This window comes from Solanum stenotomum, chromosome 3 (assembly GCF_019186545.1).
Source record: "Solanum stenotomum isolate F172 chromosome 3, ASM1918654v1, whole genome shotgun sequence".
Lineage (NCBI taxonomy): Eukaryota > Viridiplantae > Streptophyta > Magnoliopsida > Solanales > Solanaceae > Solanum > Solanum stenotomum.
The window spans coordinates 17,637,558-17,664,151 of record NC_064284.1 but is presented as its reverse complement, the minus strand read 5'-3'; the positions used below and the strand labels follow the sequence as shown (position 1 = coordinate 17,664,151).

Sequence of the window (26,594 nt, the reverse complement as noted above, 5' to 3'; positions counted from 1 at the left end):
AGGGGGGAGGGTGGTGGTAGGGGTGAGGGTGGGGTAAAATAATTGAAGTTAAAAATATTTTAAAAAAAGAAGCTTTAAATTATTTTCTTTGGAGGGAGGGTGGTGGAGGGGCTGATTTGAGGGTATGAACAAAATAAATTGATTTTTTCAATTAAAAAAAATTGTAATTTGAAGTTGGAAGAGAGTTTTGGAAAATGTTTTCTTTAAGTCATTTTCCTTAAATTTGAGGAAAATGAGTTGATTTGCAAAACATTTAACCCAAAGTCATTTTCCTTAAATTTGAGGAAAATGAGTTGATTTGCAAAACATTTAACCCAACCAAACATGAGAAAATTGAAAAACATTTTCCGGAAAATATTTTCCTTCATACCAAACACACCCTAAATTGTAACTTCTCATCAATCACTTGACTATATTAGGGGTGGTTTGGTATCTAGTTAGAGTTATACTGCGATTAGTAATGTAAGAATTAGTTTTGAGTAAAAATCTATGTATCAGTTATGTAGGAATTATTTATGTATTATTAGTTATACATGTATAAGTTATTTCACTTTCTATCCAGTATAAAATAATACATAGATTTCCTCATAACTTATATAGATACAAGTTATGTGGGTTTCTAATTTGCCAACCAAATATCTTATTGATTTTATACATGAATAACTTATTTTCTATCTAGATACCTACCAAACGTCGTATAAATTATATAGAAATTAATACATGAATAATTTGTTTCTTATCCCAATATCAGATTACAACCCATAAGGCCATTAGGATTTGCACTGATATACTCGAAATTGTAACTTCTTGACTAGTGGACTATATAACCCTAATTAGACCACTAAGATTTACTTTCGTAAATTTGGAATCTCGTAAGTTGATTCTAGAATTCACAAGACTCTCATAAGCTTTGTAGTCTAACTTCTCACTATATATAACATGACTAAAACCACTAAGATAATAAACCCTGAATTATACTAACTTCACAACTATTGAACTTTACATCAAAGATTGTTGCATTACTCAATTTCTAGATTCTAAAATACCATTGTGTATGTGGCCTAGCCACTTGAAAACCTTGACAAAAAATGTTGATCAAATATGGAACCTTTAATAATTGTTGTATTCTAGTATAAGAAATATTGCTATTAGGCAGACATTGAGGAAAGATGTGGGCCTTTTGGGCCTAGTGAATAAAACAAGTTCATAAAAATGCCTTGTTCCATTTTAGATCCAAAATATGTCAATGTCCATCACCTTTTTTCGGAAAATGACATCAACACTTCATAATTCATAATGGCACGTGGTGTCATGTGGTTGCCTCTACAACAACTTCAACTCAATTTTGGATGGCATTGGTCTCCACATGCAACCTAACAGAGTTGGAACCTTACCCTTTGTTTGGACGGTTGTTATTTATTATTTTATAATATATCGTATTGTATTGTTTTAATAAATATAATGTTTGGATATATTGTATCGTTCTTCGTCGTTATATGTCACGACTCAGACCATGGTGATTGACACCCACACTAACCCTACGGTGGGAGAACCATTACTACAACCCGACTAGGCAACTTAACGAAAAATAGACATTTAAAGATACAAAAGCAGGTTTAAATGACCAAAAGAACTACGGAGTTCCCATAAACTCCAAAGGTTTAACCAGATAACTTAACCAAACTAATGTGGAAGTCTTACCCCTTAGAACCTGAAAGTCATTGTACCAAAACTCTACTAATGACAAGTCTAAGAACAAGGGGTACAACCCCGAAACTAAACAAACATCTTAAACAAGTAGTCTGAGTCCGAAAAAAGTGGACTTAAACAAGAGAGATTCATGGCAACCTGAAAGAACTGGTTCACCCGTGAATCCGATCATGCTCAATAGTCACCAAGCTAATGTCAATAGCCGCCTGAAGATGCCCTGTACTCAACAAAGAAAGAGCAAGTACAATATCAGTACACAATCACAGTGTACTGGTAGGATCACACGGCTATTCCAGTAAGCACAACATATATCAGAGTTACAACAAGGTAAATACATACATGCACATAATATATATATATATATATGCACACACACACATTAATTATCATTTCAGGAGCAATGCACAATTCCACATTCTCAATAACAAGTAAATATAATAAATTAATGGTTCTCTCATGGAACCCACTTCAATGGTCCTCTCATGGAACTCATACCCGAACTGTTAGTGTACCGGTACGTGGTACGCGATCCAAGTTAGTGTGCCGGACATGACACCTGATCCCATATATGTGCCGAAACGTGGCACCCGATCCAAGTTAGTATGTCGATACGTGACATTCGATCCCAGTTAGGGTGTTGGAACGTGACACCCGATCTATTTAACAAACCACAATCACAATGTATATTCTTACAATCATACAACAAGACGTGATTCATAACATGCAGTTCTCTGTCCATAGGTACTTACATTAGGTGTGATCAATATGCTTTATTCTCATACATGCATTATAATGAAGCAAGTATAAACATATATCACACAACATGAAAATCACAACCACCACCTACTTTGAATCCCCTAAGGCACTTGAATCTTTCCACTTGTTCGTGGTCTAAAAACATACAATTAACACAAGGATTAATAAACCAGGCCTAATTACCCAGATTATAATCAACATTATCAATTCTAGGCCAATCCAAGATCCCATTACCCAAATTAAGGCTTCTCCCACCATCCAAACAGTTTCAAAAACCCTTCCCCAATAATAATCACCTAAGAAACCAAGTTCTACGGATCGAAAAATAGATTTTGGGAGTGAAAACCTTACCTTTAGCCTCAAGAATGATGGAAAATTGTCAAGAAAACCCATGGGGTCATTCCTTAGCTCTCAAAATCGGAAAGTGCAGAATAAAATATTTTTGGGGTTTATTTCTGACTTAAATCGCGACTGTCCTGCCACAACGGACCTCATCCCGCTACAGCGGCCCCGCTCTGGCGGCTTGTACAAAAACATTGAGCAAATTTAAGAATTCCAAACCCCGATTTCACAACACACCTTCATCCCATGACACTCAGAAAATACCCGTTTATGCTAAGATCAGTTTCGGGAGTTCTACTCACCCGAATTCAATTCTGTAAAGTTATACAGATTCCTTAACGTCTTAGTTATCCACTCATGTAATCGCATTCCATGTTAAACCTCTCATTTATTACCAGATTTCCCTAGACCTTACTGACTTCGATTTCGTCCAAATCTGGACTAGACTAGGAAATTTCAAGTTACTACCAAAAAATTTTCTTGTCCAAATTTTTTCCCCGTTGGCTTTTCTATAACGACGGGAACAAGTCGTTACATTATATAATGTCACACAATTATAATTTAAATGATAAACGTTCAAGAAAAGTAGGTTGCAGGGTAGAGCTACTATGAAAAAGTAGGATAAGAAAGAGTGTTACTTGATGATGGATTTAAACAATGAATATAGAAAAAATGAGAAGAAAATATTAAGGTGATGACACAATCACTCCAAATCTGTCGTTATATAAAATGGGTTTCTTCATCATTACCTAACGATGAATTTAAACGATACGATACAATAGAATTTAAGTAATAATCAATACAACTTTTATATTCAAACTAACAATACAACGGATAACAAACATCCAAACAAGGTGTAAGAGTGTATTGATCAAATGCAGTGACAAAGTCAAAATCTTTACTAAAGAGAATTAAAATATATAAAAATACACACAGAAAAGTTAAATTTTTTTTAATGTAAATATTATATGAGCATAATTTTTTTTAATTTGCAGAAAAAATGTCAATTGACACCCTTTGGACGAGAGTAGCTCCGCTAGAAATCACACGTATGCCAAGTAGTGGAAAAAATGTTAAAACTTTCGAGCCCAAAAAACAAATAGGACAGAAATGAGTTTTCATTGCATTTTTTTGTCTTTTCTAATGATTAGGAAAAACTACATGGCAAACATTATTATACATTTAAAATAAATAGCTATAGTTTATTTTATTTTTTATGTTATATGGATATAACTATACAATAAATAGCAAAGATAATTATATATAAATAATCAGAAAAGTTATTAGTATTAAATAGGAAAGTTATTATTACACACCTAATTGATTATGTCTAGGCATATTTTATGTGATTGGTTCCCATGTTTACCCTCATTAATACTTTCTCTTTCATCAATCTTCCTATATCACAATTTTTTTTGTATTTTTCTCCCAAATTTCTTCCAATTTAAGATCTTTTTGATGATTCTAGGAGCAATTTTTGTAATTTGAATTCATTAGATATCGCTTAATTGATTTTCTCCTTTTTTTTTTGAAGATCATAGTTGTATACATATATATTGCATCTATTTTTATAGTCTTTCGATTAAAGAATTATTTGTTTCTACATTACAATGGCTATAGTTATAAAAAAAAAAAAAAGTAATACAAGAAGAACACGAGCAAAAAGAAATTGAGGTTTGTGTGATTGTCAAATTTGTATAAGTAGAATAGTTATATACATAGATACTTGTATTCTAATATTAACACAAGTTGAAATGGTGATTTGTGAATACAAGTATATTTGGATACATAAGTAATCAATTGAGTTTGAAAGGTTAATTAGGCAATACAAGTATAATTGGATACATTTACACTATTTTTTCATAAACAAATACATGAGTCAACACCAAGCCTCAAGTATTATAAGAAAAACTTGACCAAAAAGAGATTGACGTTGTTGATTCTTTTCAATTTTTTATACAGCCAAATACTTGCACACTTTTGCTACCTACACATTATATTATTTTCCATTTTTTTTGTTTCTGTATCTGTCAAATATATCCATCTTTTGTTTAACAACATTGTATTCATATGTATACTATATTGGTGTATTCATTTTTTGTTTAGCAACAATGTATTCATTTTTCAAATTATAGTGTTCATATGCTAAATTGTTATACTTTTTCTTGTTTAATATATTAATACATTAAGTTTTTACAAATACTTGTATCCTTAATATATTAATACTTTAAATTTTATAAATAAAGATACTAATTTGAATTTGTACAATTAATATAGTTTTCTTATTTAGTTCATTGTAATTAAAACTGTATCAGTGTATAAATAGAAAAATAAAAAACATATACAATAATATAGCTAGAAAAAGAGTTAAATTGTAGTCATTTTTTATAAATACCATACTTATAGCTATTAAACTTTAATAACCCTATAAATATAGTCATTTTTGTAAGTTGCTCTGAATTTTACGTCCAACTCAACCATGGTATATTAGATTGATCTATTCATTAATTTTTTTACATGAGGATATAGTAAAAAAAAAACACAATTTAAGTTTTGATACAGGTTTGATACTTAATTATTTTGCCAAAATTTTGAGTTAGAAGGAAATATTTAGTTGGACAAAAATGATAAGAAAGAGCTAAAATTGGAACTCTCTAATTCAACAACTTCAATTTGGCTGGTCAACAATTAAAGGCAAATTACATATTTGATCGATCAGCCAAAAACAATTACATATATAAAAAAATATTTTTTTTATACGATAATAGTTATCCACTATTGATTTGACACACACCTGAAGAAACAATAAATAATAGGGATAATATTATTGTAGTATCCTTTGAATATATTAAATTTGATTCTTTGAAAAATATATTAGATATTGAATAGTATTTAACAGCAAGGGCAAAATAACATAAGAGCGTAAATTATCTCTTGATTTTTCAAACTGAACAAATATTATTGGACAACTATTTTAAGTATAGTGGACAAGTAAAGATGGATGGAGGGGTGTGCATTATTAGGACCCGTTTGGTAGGAGGTATTAATCAAAATAGTCCATGAATTAAAATTTAGTCCAGCAAAAATATTGTTTGATTACTTTATTTAACCTAATCCATGGATTAGTTATACCTCATACAAGGTCTTATTTTATCCCTATAAAGGGGAGGGATAACTAATCCAAGGTTTAACAATCCTTGAATAAGACCTCTAAATGACTAAACTATCCCCAAATCTTTTTTCCATTTTTTTTTTGTAATTTAATGTTCTTTTTTATTTATATGAGAATATTTATAAATATTCATTTAAATTCTCCAAATTCGTTCCATGTAATTTTATGATTTCAGAAATTAATATTTTTTTCTTCATGTTTAATTTGTTCTATTGGGTTGATTTTTTTCGGCATTTTTTTAAAAATGTAGTTCGCCGATTGACCACTTGAACAGTTTTTTTAAAAGAAAATAAACTTTGTGTATTTGAATAATTTAAGTAGCCTTAAATCCATATTAAGTTTAAAGTATATTTGACCAACAAAAAATTAAAAATATACCGTGCTATCAAGGATCTCTATAGTGGCATATCACACCTCAAAATTAATATTTTTTTTTATATTTTAGTATTTAACTTGACTAGTTAAATGAAATATAAAGTCTCATAATAACTCAAGGGTATAATAGGAATGAAATTTTTAGAGTTTTAAACCAAACATAAGATTAGGTGGAAACAATGAACCAAACACTTGATAAAAACTAATCCCTGCATTACTAAATCCTACATTACTAATTCATGCATTACTAATCCATGCGTTAGTAATTCCTGCATTATGCATCTTTGTACCAAACGACCCTGTGTTATGGCACCATATACTATATCAGACAGGCATTGAGGAGTGGGGCAATGGGAATACGAACGCCCTCCCAAAAGTGTCAATGTCCCTTACTTTTTGGGGAAAAAGACATCTTTAAAAATTGTGGTAAAATGCTGAATAATATTCTTTATTCTTAATTAGAAGTATCAAGTCTGAATTCTAATAATGAAATCGTCTTTGGTAAGAAGGATCTCACTTTCAAAGCGAATTTAGATTAATTGAATCACAAAGCGGATATCAGACAGTAGAAAAGGACGTATAAAGAATATCCACGTTATTACTTCACAGGACAAGTGTCATTACGTTGTTGTCACTGGTCTGTACCACAACTTGAGAGGATAGGCCAGATGGTTTTGTTAAGAGGATGAACCTAACCAAATTGCAATTATTGGAAGGTGTTTGAGGATTAAATTTAGCTCTATGTTTGACACCTATGCCATATTTCCAAGTTGTGGAAAAATTGGCAACACTCTTCCAAAAGTTGAATTAAATTGGCTTCTCAACAATTAAAACTATCCTATCTTGAGTTGTTGTATTATTCATGTTCTAAAAATGTTAATAAAATGGATCATTGAGAACATTTATTGTGTAGTGGTACCTTACTATATCATGCAGGCATTGAGGAGTGGGAGTGGGCCTATTGGGCTAAGTGGAATAAAGATGAGGCCATATATGAGCCCTTCCAAAAGTGTCATTGTCCCTCACCTTTTTGTGGAAAAGGACATAACCTATTAAAGTCGTAACCAGTAAGTATTCTTTCATTCTTAATCAAATATCTTGAGTTAGAACTTTTCACATGATCAATAGAGTCGTCTCTTATTGAGCATCTTATCCCTTAAAGAGTAAAATTTCCTATCACAAAGTCGGATTAGTCGAATTACAAAGTGAGTACTGAATGTCAGGTGAAAAACGTATAAAAAAGGGAAGAGACCTACATCAAGTACACAGGGCAAGTGTCATTACTATTGGTTGTCACTTGTCTGTGCCACAACTTGAGGAATAGGCTAGATGATTTTGTTAGAGGATGGAACCTACCCAAGTTGGAAGGTGTTTGAGGATATTTAGCTCTATATTGGACACCTATGCCAATTGTCAAGTTGTGGAAAACTTGGTAACCTTCCTCCAACAACAAAAATAACAGAAAGTACAAACAAATTTTCATCACATATTGTAGTTTTCTTAATGATTGATTTGCCATTCAATTTAACCATAGCATGATATATAGGATTATTCTCCTCATATAACAATTTCATGTACCATAATTAATTACTTGCAATGTGATATTACAAGATGAAGTATCTTCAAATAAAGTATAAGTTTATATGGACAATGAAATTCAAACTCATGATACTTCAATTCAAAATTTGATTTCTCTTCCTCGCCCTTTAGAGTTTAGACATGTTGATAAAATAAAACAATCATGAGAACCACTATTATGGTATCAGCGATTTCAGATTCAAACCTAAAAAATAATGTCATGTACATTATGAATCACTTTATCTCAGATGTGAGATTCTGATACTAGCTCCAAAAATGTCAGTGTCCTTCAGCTTTTTGTGGGGAAAGACAATATGAAAATGATCCACATTATCACTTCATAATTCATAAGGGACACGTATCGTTGATTATGTGGTTGCCTATACCTACCTACAACTTGATGTCCAAGTTGGATAGCTTGGTTCAAAGACAAAACTAAACTTAGCCTGGAACTGGTAAGGTGTTACGCTTGAGGATTAAAGGTCACTTAGGGTGTGTTCTTAAAGATGGAAAACATATTCTATGGTACGGAGGAAAATGTTTTCCAATGTTTAATCGGTTCAAATGTTTCCGTCAACAAAATCTCTAAGGGAACAAGTTGCTTAAAGATGATGAAAATGATCTCCTAAGAGAACAAGTTACTTAAAGATGATGAAAATGATCTCCCTGATAAAAACGGGAAAAACAAGTATCAATAGCAATTCTAAATTCATTGTCTCCTTCCTACACATCCCATATCGATCCACCCTACATTATTTTGCTAGAAATTATCACCTCATAACTGAACACCATTATTGTACAAGACCGACTTTCCAAGAATCATAGGACCTTCAATAAATTGAAAAAGATAAACTGGCTGCCTTAAAAGTCTTAACATTAACTTAAGAGCTTCTTAGATCTACAGTTCAAGAGTTCTAATACAGTGTCATAGAAAGGTTGAGCTTTGCCTTTTTGAAACTGCTGTATGTCCTCTTTACCTATTTGAGAACATCCTACCGGGAAATGAAACTGATGTATGTCCTCTTTAGGCATTAGTAAGCGTTTCTGTATCTTACTCAAATTAGATTGGTCGGGGATAGCTAGAAAGAGCAACGCAGACACAGGTGAAGCGCTTCTGGTTCTTCCTATTGCGCATTAACCAGAAATTGACAGGGTACTCAGGAGGTGTATGGACAAAGATCACATTAAACAAGCTTCTTGGAGAAGACACAGGCAAATAACAAAATACGCCACCCAAGACATAAAACTCCATGCCAAGGCAGGACAATACATGAACTGCTGTTTGATTGAATATGGTAGAATCCAGAACCCAAAGTTCTAGTAATCTGTTACAACCAAGTATGTATAGATAATTCCCTGAGTTTCTCGAAACTATCCCAACAAAATACCAAAGTAAAGAGTCTAGCCAAAAAGATGATTTAGCTTCTTCCTGCTAAGAAACATGTTCCAATAAGCAAATTACCAGCGTATCAGGATATCTTCGCCTTTGAGAAGTCCATTTCAGGATGCTGCAGCAGATCAAGAACAAGATGAGTCAAGTCATACACAGAGAACTGGGTAAGGAGATAAACAAAGTAATACATGATATCATGTTTGCACCTCTGCCATAAATTTCTTGAGAATTTCTTGTTTCTGCGTCTCATCACTTGTTGGAAGACCCATGGATTTCTGTCGCTGATCAAACTGCAAAAGGAATTTCTCATCAAGCAAATAGAAGTAACTAGCATCATCACACACTAAGGGCATAAATAACAGCCAACAGGATTTCTCAAAAAAGCAACTAAAGTTGTGGGATGCAATATAATGTACATTTCTAATCTAATAAATGTACCTGACAAAGAATAAACGGTTAAACCAACCAGCCTATCAATAAAGTTGTTCAACGGGATGAAGCGTAGACATCAAGGATGGCTAATGGCTAGGTGGCAGAAGCAACCTAGAAAAATCAGCACTATCTAAATGATGCGTAACCTTTTTTTCTTATATCCTCAAGCCAAGTATGAGTCAGTTTGTTAATTACCAATATTAGCTTCAGGATCACAGGAGACACCGTAATCCAATAAAGAGCATGGGAAAGACTGAAATCTCCAAGCAAAAGAACTGAAATTTATGAATCTTACCAAGGATAAAGATTTAAGCATCTGAAAAAAACCTTCCATGCAAAAGTTTCACACCTTCATAGAAGACATTACTTGGGACCATAAATGTTAGCACCCAAACTTAGGTATCAAGGAAAAACTATAAGCTTATGTAAAAGTAAATGCAAAAACATGTAGAAACTAAGGACACCATAGCATCTTGAAACAAATTCAAAGAGTTTATTTTAAAGAGGAGAACATTATACCACACTTCCAATTTAAACAGTATGTTTTTAATGTCAAAGTGCATAACTCCACACATGACGAGGGCTTCATGAGAAACAGTAATAGGAAACCAAAAGAATTCTGTAATTGGATGAGGAAGAGTGAACTGCCAAAAAATTTGTGATGTACACGACATGCTCAAAGTATGCCAAAATCTACCATGAGAATCAGGTAAAAAGTCCCATAAGCAATTATGTCAATATAGAGCAAGAACACAATTTGAAACAATCAATTCCAAAGTGAGCATATAAGCATATAATGTAGATGAGCAATAGAATCCTACCATCATCTTCTCCACAGTTGATCGCGTCTCAGGGTCCAAATCTGACAGCTTGCTGCTTTCAGGTTCTGCTTTCTGCGTATCAATTTCAGGTTCACCTTTCACACAGCATTTCCACCATTCCATTTGGTCCTTCTTGGTTAGGAGAACAGAGATGGATTTTTGGTCCTCTGCAAATATATTTATTCAGTATCATTTGTCCTTAATAAAGCTGCATCACTGTTATTGAACAAGACTCTATGATAGTTTACTTTGAACTCATTAAGCACAGCTACAGAGTTTGAGAAAAAACAAAACAAGCATAGCCTAACAGTACCTATGAGCTAGAAGATCGATACAAAATCCAAAGAACACCTAGCAAGTCAAAAATATGAGCAACTTACCTAAACTCCAGAAACAATCATCAACTTTCACAGGTCGATATAGTTCTCCCTGCAAGCACAAAGGAATGAAAGTCAATATATAGCAAGTGCAAATTTTGACTATTCAATTTGAGATGAAACACAGGCACACAGAATATAACATCTTTGACTACCAAACTAAAGAATACACTCACATCAATTATGGGAGGCTGGCCCTTTAGTCCAACTTTAAGACGGTTCCTTGATATATCACAAACAATGAACCTTGATTTTGTTCCAGCAGGTACGGGAATATTAACATTTACTTCCTGTAGTGATTGACCCCATGAGTAGTTCTCAAGGTCAAGGCCATTGTTGTTGTTAGGAGCTGCAGGACCTGCAGATGTATCATTAGAGAGGGCAGTGAGAAGTTATGGTATTGCACAAGAAATGTTGAACTAATAGCAAACAAGACATTCAGACCAATATAAAATACAAAAGATTGTACCAACACTTTACATGCAATTCAAGATTTGATGCACTACAATTATACAAACAATGACATATCATACAATTGAAGTTAAAAGGGCCATCGCGATTTATATCAGTATCCTATCAAAAGGTATACACATCTAAACTGAAAGTAGTTAACGTCCTCTGATGCCATATCAAAACCAAACAGGATAACAAGTAAAAGGAGAAAACATAAGGGCCTGAATATGAAGCTTATTTCAGCCAAATTTGAAATATATCAAGCAAAGTCCTCAATCATTTTGTAAAAACCAGCAAACAGACAGAAACTCTTGTTGTAAGGACCTATTTGTCAATTCAAGCTTGAGAATAAAGATACATTTAATGAGTTAATCTGCCACTTCTAATGCATAACAAATTTTGAATAAACAAACTTTTTCAATGCATACTGAAAATAGTACATGACTGCATAATCTGATAATCCACAACAAACTTGTAATCACCAACAGTTTCTAATTCAAATTTAAAACGGCTGTCTAACTAGTACATACATTATTTGATAAACAATTTAATATGAAAACTTCTAATAAAATTAAAAATCCATACTTGTTGACTCAAAGGTTTACATCTTATAGGATAACTCACCATTCAAGTCAGTCATTTTACACAACACTTACTGTCCTCTTTCTAGCCTAATTGGTAGTAGTCCCTTTATAGCAACTAATCATAGACAAAACCCAAATACAATTCAAACTTTTACCCAGTAGTGAAATACCTCTCTGTCCAACTTATATGACACGCTTCCCACTTAGGACTCTTCCCACTTGGGAATATCCCCAAAATGTTGATACTTTTGAAAGTTTTAGTAAGTTTATTTCTTGGTAGTTGTGAAAATTAAAGAAATGGAAGAGTATAAACATTTTGCAGTCCCTTTTTAGTAACTAAATCATAGACTAAACTCAAATATAGTTCACCGTTATGACCTAGTCGTGAAATACCTTATTCGTACGACTTATATGACCATCTTCGCATTTCAGAATATCCCCCAAAAGTTGATACTCTTCTATTTCTTAATCTCTCACAACTTTCAACAGATCAAATTCACTAAATCTACTCAAATTATAAAGTGTGATCACTATTGCTAATAATACCTATGTCAAATTTTCCTCATCAACACACAAGTAAACATCTATAATGCCATATCTAGAAACTAGAAAGTACCACTGTATAAGCAGGACAGAGGAAGTATGTCTTTGGTTTCAAGTTCATAAAAACACTACGAAGAACTTAGTTTTAGGCTGTAAAACTTATATAAATCCAACATCAATTTCAGTGAACTATAGTAAATGACAGAAGTGCTATGTATCAGGAACAATAGATATGCAGAACATTCAACCCAAAGACCAAAACTTTACTTGAACAGACTTCGCCAATGGCCAATGTAGCAGTATATAAACAATCATTCCCTTAATAACTAACAGAATTCATCCGATTCACAGTAAACGTTACCTTGAGAACCATTCTTGTCCTCCTCCTTAGCCTCCTTCATAACTTCTTTCCCTTTTGCCTCTTTAACCTCTTCCTTCTTTGCAGCAGCAGTTGCAGCAACAACTGGAACATCCTCCTTGACCTTCTTTCCCGCCGCCTTTGAGTTTGATGCTTCTGCTTCCACTTTCCTCTTGCGCTCCTCGGTCAGCAGCTTGTCTTTCACCATACGAACAACAGCATTGACATCATTAATCAATGAATCACTCTTGAAGAGATCAGATTCCCGGCCGACGAACTCGAACACGGCTTGAAGAAACCCTAGAGGATTAGCAGGATCAAGCACGGCATTAAAGGGCTTTGACGCCGCCGCCGCCGCCGTCGATGATGATGGTGGTTTGCTATCTTGCTCCTCGAAATCAGAAATTATCGCCATTGGATTGATCGAGAAAATGGGGATTAGGGTTTTGATGGATTGAAGTGTACGAAGAGTGCAAAATGAAACCAAGTGTAGAGACTTCTTGTGTTTCAAATGTAAGAGACTCAGGAGAATTCCAGAAGACCCTATTTATAATTATGGAAAAACAATTGTATAAATTAAGATTTTAGAAATTTACATTTCTAAATGTTTTTCAACTTTCAATTATTAATCCATATCCCTAAATAAATTCAATATAAATTAAGAATTTCATTATTTACGGTAGGGATGTATATAGGTCGGGCTGATTTGATTTTTAATTAAAATAATGAAATCAACTATGCCAGTTTATGAAAATTTTAATTTAAATCAAATTAATATAAAGTCAGTTTTTTTGGTTTTGATTTTAATTTGTTCTTTCATTTTTTTATATATTTAGTTTTTTCAAATTTCCTACAATTACACTATGTAAGAGACTCAGGAGAATTCCAGAAGACCCTATTTATAATTATGGAAAAACAATTGTATAAATTAAGATTTTAGAAATTTACATTTCTAAATGTTTTTCAAATTTCTTATTAATCCATATCCCTAAATAAATTCAATATAAATTAAGAATTTCATTATTTACGGTAGAGATGTATATAGGTCGGGCTGATTTGACTTTTTTTTAAATAATGAAATCAACTATGCCAGTTTATGAAAATTTTAATTTAAATCAAATTAATATAAAGTCAGTTTTTTTGGTTTTGATTTTAATTTGTTCTTTCATTTTTTATATATTTAGTTTTTTCAAATTTCCTACAATTACACTATGATTGAAAAGAGAGATCAAATATATTTTACATGTGTGAAGACTAGAACTTAAAAATGTTAACTGAATAAGATTCTTCCAAAAACAAAAATATTTTCAAGTATATTGTTAACTTTCAATCTGAAATCTATAAGAAGATAATTGTAACATTTGAATACAAAATAAAATATTTACAAGCTCAAATTTGAAATAATATATCTAAACTTTGAAAAATCAAATCAAGAATGGTTGATTTTTTTTCTCAACACAAACTTAACCAAATAACTAACCTGATTTTTTTCTTTGATCTAACTTAATTCGTCGCTTCCATTTGGCTTGTACACCTTTAGTTTAGAGTTTAATTGTTTGGTCTTGAAATACAAAGTGTGTTTCTACACAAATTATCGAAACAATTAGCTTCAATAAAAACTAAAAGCATTCTCCAAAACATTTAAACAAAAAATAGAACAAATTACTTAGGTTGCTTAATTTAAATATAAGTTATGCAAGGATATGGTGAGTAACATGGAAATTACTTTTTAAAATTAGTATGTAAAGATTATACAATGTTGAGTTTATTTCTCATTCTATATTTACTTTGATGTATTACGTATTAGTACATAATGTGACAACAATAATACATTTAGAGTATTCAATACGAGGAAATTTGGAAAGGGTAAAACATACATAAATTATACCTCTGGCTTAGGTAACATATATCAAAGAACATATAGAAGAAAAGATATAGAATAAGTACTAAAGGAAGCATCACATAACATACGGTATCAATAACAAAGTAATGTGATAATCAAAACACAATCGATATAGCATCATAGATTGTTAGACAGAGAACTACGTTAACCTACTAATACTATTGGTATACAAGAGAAACATGTACGAAGTATCAAACTACCACCAAGCTTAACCTAGCTACATGAAAGTTAGACAACATTTAATTATAAATTTGGAATAAATTGATATTTTGCGATAGAACTTGAAAACACCTAAATGATGCTTTATATTATTCATGTCCATAACAATAGGTTGCCCTTAAAACAATAGTATAGACCGTCAAGATGGAAAGTCGTTGATGATTTGAAGTGCCCATTGTGTTAAATTGAAAATGAATCCATGAAATTTCTATTATTTTGTCAATAGTCATGATAGCTTGAAGCAAGTTCAAAAAATCAAGTGTATAAATGAATTTTCACCGTATAAGGATTAATAAGTTCAAAAGATACACAAAGGATTAATAATTGAGACTATGTAAGTTATCGAAGGGAAAAAACAAGAGCAACTTTCACATATAGCAAACACAAAATTCATATTTGTATGTTATAGCAAAGTTTGCATAATTACGCTCCATAGCAAACATAAATATGTATATTTCGCTATACATATACAAAAGAAAGCAGTTGTATAATCTGCTTTGGTATACATATACAAAAAGATCAATTGTATAAAGTGAGAGAGACGAGTGAGCGAGCGAGATCTGGGAGAGGGGAGAGAGGGAAACAAAAATATATGTATATATACAATTTTCACGCATTTTATACATTTGCGTTTTTTGTATAAAGTGAGAGAGGTGAGTGAGAGAGCGAGATCTGGGAGAGTGGCGAGCAAGATCTGGGAGAGGGGAACAAAAATATATGTATATATACAATTTTCTCTCGCTTTATACAAACACAAACGCATTTTATACAATTTGTGTTTTTGTATAAAGTGAAAGAGGCGAGTGAGAGAGCGAGATTTGGGAGACTGGCGAGCGAGATCTGGGAGAGGGGAACAAAAATATATGTATATATACAATTTTCTCTCACTTTATACAAACACAAACGCACTTTATACACTTATGTTTGTATAAAAAACGAGAGAGGCGAGCGAGAGAAAGAGAGTGGCGAGTGAGATTCACCAGGAGAGAGGTGAAATAGCAACAGTTTGCTATGAGGTACAATTAAATCAAACTATATTTATAGCATTTAATTTAAATTAATAGATTGCTATTATATACAATTTTCCCAAAAAACAAAAGATCCATGGGCTTACAAGAGGAGCTTAATTTAATTGGACCACTAATTATGCAAGTGCAAATATTTTCAGAATATCTTTGACATGCGAATAGTCGCACAAATTTAAAATTTAAAGTTTATGATTCCTATAACGATTTTAAGTTAATATAATACAATAACACATGAGTTCACAATCAAAACGTTTATAGATATTTATTAAATATTTTAATACATGTATAGAATTTTAAAAAAATACTACTTTATTTTGTAAACCCACACCAACCTATTAAATCCAACCACTGATTGATGATATTCCAACAACAAAGAGTGGAACAAATATGATAGTGAAACAGGTAATTTCAGAAGTTTATTGTGGAGAATCAAAATTGCACTCACTTCGTGGTGCTTTAATTTGTATAAAGTTCAAAATATGAGAGTCAAAAGTATCTATTTTTTTTTATAAATTCTTTAATTTCTTAAAATAAAGATGTAATCAAAGAAAATACTAATTAGAAGGATTCTTTAATATTTTATGATATTTCTCTTTTCATTAAATATTTATTTTATTTAGATGCTTGTAGTTTTTTAGAACAATTACTTTATTATTCTCTAAATAAAGATAAAAGGAAAAATAAATAAACAATTTTTTATCTTAAACTTCAAAAATGATAAATAATTCAAAATAATTATTTTTAAGAATCACATTAAATAATTTGATATGGAGAGTACTGATTTTGACATGTAAATTGAAACACAGAGAGTTATATAAAAGTTTTAGAGTTGTACAATATCTTGCCAACAAAAAGAAAAGAAAGAAGAAGTAGCAAGTCTGGTCATTTGATACATGAGATAAGAATAATATCTGGAGATAAAATTTAGAATTGATTTAACCTCATCATAAAAATAAAATAAAATATAATATAATTACATAAAACATCTCAAATTCAGAAAATATCTTTATCTACTTCATCTCGTCTATCAAACGACCAAGAGACTAGATTTATACCATGTCTTGTTTAGTAACGGCCTCTTTAAACATCTGAAGTGAGTCTTGTAGGTCATCACATAGCTGGTATGGATCTGGAATCACTTGTGGATCTACCGCCATTGATATTGTCATTTTATTACAATAACTTTGGAAATGTATTGTCACAGCCTGCACCCACGCCAAATTCGTAAATGACATCATATAAATTAAAAAATAAAATATTATTTTATTAAAAACTTGATCAAACAACTTATGAGATCGACTTTTCAAATATTATTTCAAAAGTTTGAAAACAAAATTCATGAAAGTTAGTGGTGAGTATATATATATATATATATACTAACATATGGGAGTCCAAAAGTTGTAGGAGCAACATAAGCCAATTTATGGCCATAAAATGTGATTTCTTCTTGAGGCCCAACCACGTTTGATATTAAAACCGTGGTGCTCGATAGAATTCTCCTTGTCACCTTTGCCGCCACCTTTCATAATAACAATAATAAGATTTTACTTGAAAGTTGTCAAATTCGAATACGATAAAGATGTGATATTTCAGGATAAATTGCTATGTTTTGATCTATATTATTCATTTCTACTATGTTTTTAAAAAATAAATAATTTCTCTATAAATTTGTGAGAATATAACTTTTTAAAATAGTTTTAATGATATTTTATCTAATGTACAAATATTTTAACATATTTAATATCATAAGTTTTATATACATGACGTCATAAACTCTAGTAATTGGGAAAAAAAAAAAACTCACCTTGGATCCGAATATATCTTGGGTTAACTTAGCAGCGCTAAAAGAGAATCTGGATTCAAGAGAGAGTTTTTTTCTATCGATAATGGTTTTCGCTTGTCGGATATAATCCAACGGGTTATCGGGTAAGCTTATGGGTAATCGGGTCAACACATATCCTATTTTATTGCCCCATCTTGCCTTTGATTTTTTCTCCATCATCTCTGCTAGAGCCTGCATACATTAAACAATTTTTTTTTTAAAATTGTCACCTTACCTTAATTAAAAATATGTATATTATACTAAAAACATCCTTAAATCATGTAATATAAGATAAATATGTCATGTCGAATGTTATTAGAGATCTCTATATATTTGCTTGGACCATCAGAAAATGTCGATAGAAGTATGTCAGCTTTTTAAAATATAATGTACTTTGGAGGACCACATTGATTTTAAAGATCCCCAAACATAGATAGGTGAAGGTACAATAATACAATAATGAGAATATTGCAATTAAAAACTTACTAGCTATAGGAAAAACTAAAAGAAAGTAAGACACGTTAATTGAAACAGAGATAGTAAATATAAAGGGATTGTTGTTACTTTAATTCCAGTAGAAGGTCTTATGTTAAAAACAATAGATCCTCTAAGACGAATGTTCTTAGGCAAATTATTTGTCTTGCTGCTTCCTTTTCCATTCTTGTTACCTGAACATACACCACATTTTTTATTAGTAGTAAAAATTAACATGTAATTAAAACCCAAAAATACAAATTGAGCAAGTAATTAATCTGAAATTCATATTTAAAGTTTGGTTAATGCTTAATTTAGGGTAAACTTATAATGAAGAAGTAAGAAAGATGCTTTCTAAATGGACCACTTTTTCCGGTTCATTTTAGTTATTGTGCTTACTAAAAATAATTGATTCAAAAATCAAGATACAATAAACATATATTTTTACCTTTACCATTATTCAAAAAAAGTAGTAACAAAAAAGTAATACTCATTAAGGAATAAAGAAAGATAATTTGATCAAATTATTGTTTTAAACGGCGAACAAAAAATACCACAAGTAAAATGAATTGGAGAAAGTAGCGTAAGTAAAAAGAAGCATGATAAAATAAATGCATATAGAGAGCAATGAGCTAGTAAGGTGTAATTAATTAGGGAGTAGTGGAAAATACAGATACTGACCATATCTTCTATTGAGATATCTTGAGAAACCAGCTTGTGCCATGCCCATCACTACATCATTAATTGTCTACAATATGTAACATAATTCAAGTAATAAATAAGTTGCAAAAAATAATAATAAAAAATTAGTATTGTTAAAGGAAAAATGGATTGTGGTGCACTGATGGGAGTGTTTCACCCTTTAACGGAAGTTGTATTGCATATACCCTGGGTATGAACAAAATCCAGTTGGGAGCCCCACCCCCGAATGGGCCCTGTAGTGCGCGATCCGGATTTAGTCGGAGCTCCAATGTGGGCTCCGGACACCGGGTGAGAAACCAAAAAAAGGAAAATCCAAATCCAAACCAAGCTATACAAAGGCAATGCATACTATAATTTTTTCAAGTATATAAAAAAAAAAAAGTGTCACGTAAAATGAAGCAGCAGCAAGTGCACATACCAAGTTTAAGGCATTCTTGACTATTTTCATGTCATCAAGGCTAACAGTCGTGTGCACAAGTCTCTTAGGACTATGCTCAACTCCAACTCCTCCTTTCATTGGTGTCTCTGTGTCCTTAAGAAACAAAATAGTTGCCAAAAACAAAACAACATCCACAATCGTATACCAAAACACCATACACAAAAACCAAACATAGTAACAAAACCTCCTTAATAATCCAACATCATTTTTTTCCTTAATTTTTGTACTTGAAGGTAAAGTAGGCAATGCTTCTGGATCCGAAGCTTTTCGAGTACACGCCAAAATTAACGATATAATTGACATTCCATCACCAATTGAATGGTGCAATTTTAAAATCCCAATAGCATTTGCTTCAGAAGTTTTGATGTTTAATATGTGAACTTCCCAAAGTGGCTTTGTCATGTCTAAAGGTATTGTTGTTTGATTCGACGTATACTTCTCCACAAATTCGTCTGGAGAATCCATGTCCGGGTCCAAATCCGGACATACTATATGTTCTTCCACATTTACCTTCGTTTTCTTCCACTTCCTTACACCTTTCTTTTCATCCACCACCTTTTCAAATAAAAGAAAATATGGTAACATAAGCAAAGAATGTGTCACTATAAAAAGGTGTAGAGAAGTATAAACTTTTATAGGAGTAATAACAATAATGTCTACATTCACGATTTGAAGTTTGTGAGTTTTCACACTAATGATATGTACTTCTCTAGTGGATTTCTCAATAACTATATATATATATAAATTCTGGACCAAAGTTACTAAGTTTTTTATCTATATATATATAATTTGTTGAATTCCTTTTTATCTAAAGCAATATAGTGTTTTTTAAACACTTTTTTTGGACGTGCATGTCAGTATATAAAAGTTAAACTGAAAAAACTAACTTGTGTACGTACCGGTATACTAGAGAAGCGAGGGTGATTGAGGAGAGTAGACTCGAGTCCTTTCTTGATGACATCGGGGTTGATCTTTGTAGTGCAACCTAAGATAGCAATAATGTGACAATTGAGGTTTTTTGTATGGAACAATCGTGTTGCTGGACTTGCTGGCACTTGTTCTTGTTCTATTACGACCACCGTGCTATTTTTCTGGCCATTAGTGTTAATAGGTTTAAGACCAAGGCTCCCCATTGCTTTGGTGTATACAAAATTGAAATAGCTAAATTAACTTTTGTATACATATACTGATATACATATATAAAAATGGTAATGGCAGCCTATGCATGAAAATAGGTTGAGTATAAAAATAGTCGATGTAGACCATACTACTTATTGCATCTATTAAAGACGATACTGGTTAGAAAGTGGAATAAATGGGCATACTGGAAACTTCTGATTCGGACGGTTAATTACTTCACCCGTCCAAATCCATTATATTAAAAATAACCATCCAACAATACTTGTCTAGTTTAGAAATTCAAGATGTAGTTTATCCTTTTGCGTCATAGGGAAAAATGACAAATATACCCCCGAACTATCGTAAATGATATGCAGATACCCTCTGTCATACTTTTGGAACATTGGTGCCCCTGCCGTCCAAAAACTAGAGCATATATACCCTTTATAATAACGGACACACACGTGTCATAATCTTATCCACCGACCCGACATTTATTAAATATCGGATTGACGAATAAAATTTTGCCACGTGTCCCTATTTAGTCTTCCGTTAGAGTGAAGGGCATATATGCTCTAGTTTTTGGACGACAGGGGCACCAATGTCCCAAAAGTATGACGGAGTTTATTTGCATACCATTTACGATAGTTCGGGGGTATTTTGTCCTTTTTTCCTTTATTAAATATTGTATTCAATATCTAATACATTTCACAAATTATTAAATTTAATATATTCATTTTTGACACCCCTAGCATCAGTTAATGGGTTGAGATTAAACACAATTCAAATTATCTTAAGCCCAACCTTTAAAATTCTGGACGAATTGGATAATTACCTATATTTGGGCTCATTTTTGACATCCTAGCACCGGTGCTTAATTTAAGCAATGAACCTATATATTAGAATAAAGGGAAAAAGGACGAATATATCCCCGAACTATCGTAAATGGTATGCAGATACTCTCCGTCATACTTTAGGGACATTGGTGCCCCTGTTGTCCAAAAACTAGAGTATATATACCCTTTATAGTAACAGACATACACGTGTCATAATCTTATCCACCGACCCGACATCAGATCGATGGATACGATTGCGCCACGCGTCCCTATTTAGTCTTCCGTTAGAGTGAAGGGCATATACACTCTAGTTTTTGAACGGCAGGGGCACCAATATCCCAAAAGTATGACGAAGGATATTTAAATACCATTTACGATAGTTCAAAAATATATTTGTCCTTTTCCTCTATAATAAAATAGACACATTGTTACTAAGCATAACCATTCAATGATTTATTACTAGACACTATATTCACTTTTTTTTGCCAGTTGCCACTTTTATTCAACTTTGCATTTATGGATGTTTTGAAGATCTCCAATTATTTAGGGGAGAAACATTTAATTTTTCTCCCTCTATCAAATTATATTATTTTTTTAATACCACATCTGCTTTTGATTGAAAATAATAACACCTTATACCAACTTAAGTCGTTGTGTACATGAATGATCAGCAGTAACATACCAGTATATGATCACACATGGAGTCTAAGAAAGATGTGTACGCAAATTTTATCTTTATTTTGAGAAATATAAAAATTATTTTTGATAGATTCTTGAGTCAAAACTATTTTCCTCCCTAAAACTAGTTTGAAAGAAATGCATAAATGTTTGATATTTTTGGGTGAGCGATTGCCTCATAAATATGAGGAGATTTTTTTACTTTTATAAGAGGCTGGTTGGTGAAGAAGTTTTAAAACTTGCTGAAAAATTAGCCTAATAGTTGTCAATTTTTATTTATTCACTATATTAAAAAATAATTGTTCATTTTTATTTGTCCAGCTTCAAAAGTTAATAGATGATTTATTATTTAGTTTCTAATTACTTTTATTATTAATTATGGTTATTTTTCATGCATGAAATTAAATCATTAAAATCAAAAGATAATATAATAAAATTGTCATTCTATTTTATTACTTCTTTAGGAGGCGTGTCAAGTAGATATTAAATAAGTAAAATTAAACTGAGAGTAGGTTTTACATTAAATTGAATTAGTTGTGTGTGATTGATAGCATTTAATGTAACCTTAGCTGTACTATTTTACCCCATCCATATTAACTTAGGGCAATACTTATTTTTTTTTAAAGAGGTATATTTTATTAAAATATTTTTGTTAAGAATATATTGGAATTCTAAATTTAACTAATATTATTTTTTATAGTTATTTAATACTGAGAATAGTATGGAAAAGATATAGTAATTTTTTTTAATTTTCTAAAATGAACAAGTAAAGAAATAAATTAATTTTGTAATATAGAATTCAAATAAAATAAAATGAAGGAAGTATTGTATTAGCTTATCTTCTTCTTTAGTTCGATCGGAATGGTCGACCACCAATATTAAAATCAGTTTTTTTATAATTTATATTTATTTAACTATGTCTCAATTATTTAATTCATATATCTATTAAATATAAAATAAATAATAAATGTGATCCTCGCCTCCTCTTTGCTTGTGTTGTCTTAACTATATTTATATTCCTTAAAAAGCTTAAAAATAGAAAAGTTAAGTACTGGATCTGAATTTAATTGGATTCCTTGTAAAGATACTCAATACCGAGTGAGAAATTCAATTTTTTTGGGACAAATTAAACTACTGATACTTTTTTAAGGAACCCATCATAGTGAATTCCTTTCCTCGTGATCGGCTTAAGGTGTTGGAGTGACTCTTGTTCTAAATTAACTTTATATCTGACCTCTCAAAACTGAGGACGATATCTATTGGATCAATGTAATTTAATTTTTATAACATATTTTTACGGGTTGTTGTAGATTAACAATTAGTACTTAATAGTATTAAATTTATCTACTTACCATTACTTTTCGAAAAGTTGCATATTTAGTTGATCGGTCAAAAATATTTATAATTACTAATCAATATATATATATATATATATATGATTTGTTGGCTATTTTTTGAGCGGATGATTTTAGGCGTATTTATATGTTTTCAAACGTTACGTTGTTTGCATGTCATGTAAAATACATCCTACTTATGATAATTACGAAGTATTGTACTAATTGAAGTTTGAATAATGCATATAGGTAGGTATTTGAGCACGAAAATTCACTTTTTGAGGAAGAAAATAGTTTGAGAATGAAATTGGAACCTATGGAAAGCAACACTCAAGGCAAAGTGTTAAGAAATAGTAAAAATTGTTTGGAGCAAATATTAGTGTTACACGCAGACCACTAAATCATGATGAGACCGTGCAAACTAAGGCAACGAGAAGCGCTAGCCGGAACTGGACAATGGGTGGGTGTCCAACAAACATTCCTTAGCTAAGAAGAATTCATTCACCACAGCTTCTCTCACTAGCAGATGAAACTAGCAACATCACATCATATAGAATACCGATTGACAGGCATTCAAGTCTATCTTATAGTTTATGTTGATGATCTCATTGTTTCCGTGAGCGCATCCTTCATTTCCAAGCTTTATTTCTATCGTAATGACGGATGTAGAATTTTTGGCTTGTGGTGGTCAGAGGCGGTTCCATCTTTATCAGTTTAGGTGCATATGCACCTGTTAACTTCGAAAAAATCATGTGTATTTATGTCTATATATATATATATATATATAAGAAACTGATAGAAATTAAGATATATATTTAACAGTGCACCCATGAGGAGAATACGAGTGTCCTTGTATTGTTGGTATACAAAGAAGAGGAACCACCTCTGAGACCAGAGTTTCGAATCCAGCTAGAGCATTATATCATTATTTTTATTTTAAATTTAGCTTAAAGATCATTGTTATTAGCGCAAATCAAATTCTTGACCTTTTTAGAAACACAACCTTCAAACTAGCTACTCAGCCAAAAGACCCATCAGGAGATTTGTTCACTGAACATTTAATATATTCAATTTTGAAGAAATTACTATATATATAAATAATTTTACATCGAATGGATGCTCGAATATTCGAAATAGATGATGAGAAATCGACCAAAGTGTTGGGCACCATAGTAGGCGTGGTGCGACCTATATCACTTCTAAATTAATCGTGAGCGCGATAATTAATTGTGTTCATCATAAATTTTTAGTATGGGGCTCAAAGAAGAAAGTTACCTCTGATAATTAACTGTGTTCATCATAAGTGTTTAAAGATCCGATATTTGACTCTCCCGTCATTTACTACTTGTAGACCACGTACACTTATGTATAGGTTTGATAGCAACATAATTAATTAGCTGAACTACCCCCAAAGGTTATTATTTATTTTCTTAAAAAAGTAAAGGAAGTGTCTCTTCGTACGTATATTTAAGGTAGACATATCAAATAATCAAACATGTTGATGGCGACAATTAATGAAGGGGACAAACAAGGAGGTCTAGAGGTAGCTGTTGAAAATTGAAATTATAAAATAATTTAGAAATAAAAATAAATGCATTATTCAATTTTAAATATGACTACCCATAAATTTAAGAAGAAAATTCGTCGAATATTCATTAAAATTGGCATTAATTTTCCCTTAAATAGTTAAATAGGGCTCGTTCATTTTATATTAAGAGTTCTCATTTTGACACTTTGAGGGTGTTTGAATTTGTTCAAAGTTGGTCAAATCTACTTTTAAGTCAATTTTGGAGTGTTTGACAAATATAAAAATAGCTTAAAATAAGTTAGAAAGTGTTTGACAAGGTTAAAAATAACTTAAAATACGTTAAAACTAAAAGTAGTCTCCCTTACTTTTTTTACTGGTCATTTAAGTTTAATTTTTTATTTTTGACTTAAAAACTACTCTCTTTGTCTCATTTTATGTGAGGTAGTTCGACTCAGCACAGAGTTTAAGAAAGAAAGGAAGACTTTTAAAATTTGTGGTCTAAAATGAATGATAGAAGTTTATGTGGCTATAAATCATTTCATTATGGGTAAAATTAACAGTTTAATATTATTTTTACTTAATATAAAAATGTGTCATTTTTTTTGGACTGATAAAAAAAGAAAATAAGTCATATAAATTGAGACAGAGGGAATACCATTTTAAAGCCTATCCAAACGGGCTCTTTATAAATAGACATCCATGCATAGAGTTTTAACTAGCATGGGAAGCCTTGACAGCAAAGTCGATTTTTTTTACAACAATAAGGGACACTTTTATCTTTCAAATAAGACATAAAAGTAATAAAGCCACAAGAATTAGATTTTGCATAGTTAAAACAAACTACAAATGTCAAATAAAGAAATAACTCCAACAATAATAAGTTTTAGTACTAGACTACTAGCATTATTTCCTTTTGGTATCTTGTTTAGTGACAGCCTTTTTAAACATCGGAAGGGAGTCTTGTAGGTCATCACATAGCTGATATGGATCTGGAATCACATGTGGATCCACCACCATTAATATTGTCATTTTATTACAATAACTTTAAAAATGAATTGTTATAGCCTGCATATCACGACTCAGACCGATGTGATTGGCACCCACACTAACCCTCCGGTGGAAGAACCATTACTACAACCCAAACTAACAACTTAACCAAATACTACGCATTTAAAAATACGAAAGCAAGTTTAAATATCTAAGAAACGAAATAAGGAGTTCTCATAAATTCCAAAGCTTTAAACAAATAACAAACCAAACTAATGAGAAAGTCTTAACCCTTAGAACCTGAAAATCATTGTACCAAAACATCTAAATTCAAAAAGTCTAAGGAGATGGGTACAACCCAAAACTAAGAATAAGAAACATCTAAACAATAGTTTGAGTCCGAAGAGAATGGACTAAACAAAAATGAAGGATTTCGTGGCAGCTTGAAAGAACTGGCTCACCCTTGAAATTCGATCTCGATCACTGATCTCTTAGCTGAGGTCTATCAATAGCTGCCTAAAGATGTCATGCACTCAACAAAGAACGAACAAGTGCAGTATCAATACACAACCACAGTGTACTGGTAGGATCACACGACTATCCCATTAAGCGAAATATATATAAGCAGTCA

The 26,594-nt window shown here is 31.6% G+C and overlaps 2 protein-coding genes across 3 annotated transcripts; both read right to left on the bottom strand.

Annotated features, from left to right (window-relative positions):
* Positions 1-9,200: 9,200 nt before the first annotated feature.
* LOC125860303 (protein BOBBER 1) lies at positions 9,201-13,417 on the bottom strand. The gene is made up of 6 exons (XM_049540231.1): positions 12,898-13,417; positions 11,133-11,314; positions 10,960-11,008; positions 10,580-10,746; positions 9,533-9,616; positions 9,201-9,441 (listed from the first exon to the last, which is right to left on the bottom strand). Exons 1-6 carry the CDS (start codon positions 13,307-13,309, stop codon positions 9,403-9,405), a joined length of 933 nt encoding a protein of 310 aa, XP_049396188.1. The 5' UTR covers positions 13,310-13,417; the 3' UTR covers positions 9,201-9,402.
* A 3,477-nt stretch (positions 13,418-16,894) lies between these two features.
* Positions 16,895-20,690, bottom strand: LOC125859733 (wax ester synthase/diacylglycerol acyltransferase 6-like). 2 transcript variants are annotated; one of them, XM_049539547.1, is made up of 7 exons: positions 20,381-20,690; positions 19,461-19,574; positions 19,022-19,088; positions 18,431-18,534; positions 17,849-18,058; positions 17,426-17,563; positions 16,895-17,249 (listed from the first exon to the last, which is right to left on the bottom strand). In XM_049539547.1, exons 1-7 carry the CDS (start codon positions 20,612-20,614, stop codon positions 17,094-17,096), a joined length of 1,023 nt encoding a protein of 340 aa, XP_049395504.1. In that variant the 5' UTR covers positions 20,615-20,690; the 3' UTR covers positions 16,895-17,093. The 2 variants fall into 2 exon arrangements, with proteins under 2 accessions (XP_049395504.1, XP_049395503.1); XM_049539546.1 differs by having other exon boundaries at positions 16,900-17,249; positions 19,461-20,036.
* Positions 20,691-26,594: the final 5,904 nt, after the last annotated feature.

Excerpts from the sequence above, each read along its gene's own strand:
- LOC125860303 (XM_049540231.1), bottom strand. The coding sequence starts at position 13,309 with ATGGCGATAATTTCTGATTTCGAGGAGCAAGATAGCAAACCACCATCA. Across the intron at positions 11,315-12,897 it reads GGACAAGAATGGTTCTCAAG|GTCCTGCAGCTCCTAACAAC; the intron begins GTAACGTTTACT and ends ATACATCTGCAG. Across the intron at positions 11,009-11,132 it reads GCCAGCCTCCCATAATTGAT|GGAGAACTATATCGACCTGT; the intron begins GTGAGTGTATTC and ends TTGTGCTTGCAG.
- LOC125859733 (XM_049539546.1), bottom strand. The coding sequence starts at position 20,614 with ATGGGGAGCCTTGGTCTTAAACCTATTAACACTAATGGCCAGAAAAAT. Across the intron at positions 20,037-20,380 it reads CTCGCTTCTCTAGTATACCG|GTGGTGGATGAAAAGAAAGG; the intron begins GTACGTACACAA and ends TTATTTGAAAAG. Across the intron at positions 18,535-19,021 it reads ATATCTCAATAGAAGATATG|GTAACAAGAATGGAAAAGGA; the intron begins GTCAGTATCTGT and ends GTGTATGTTCAG.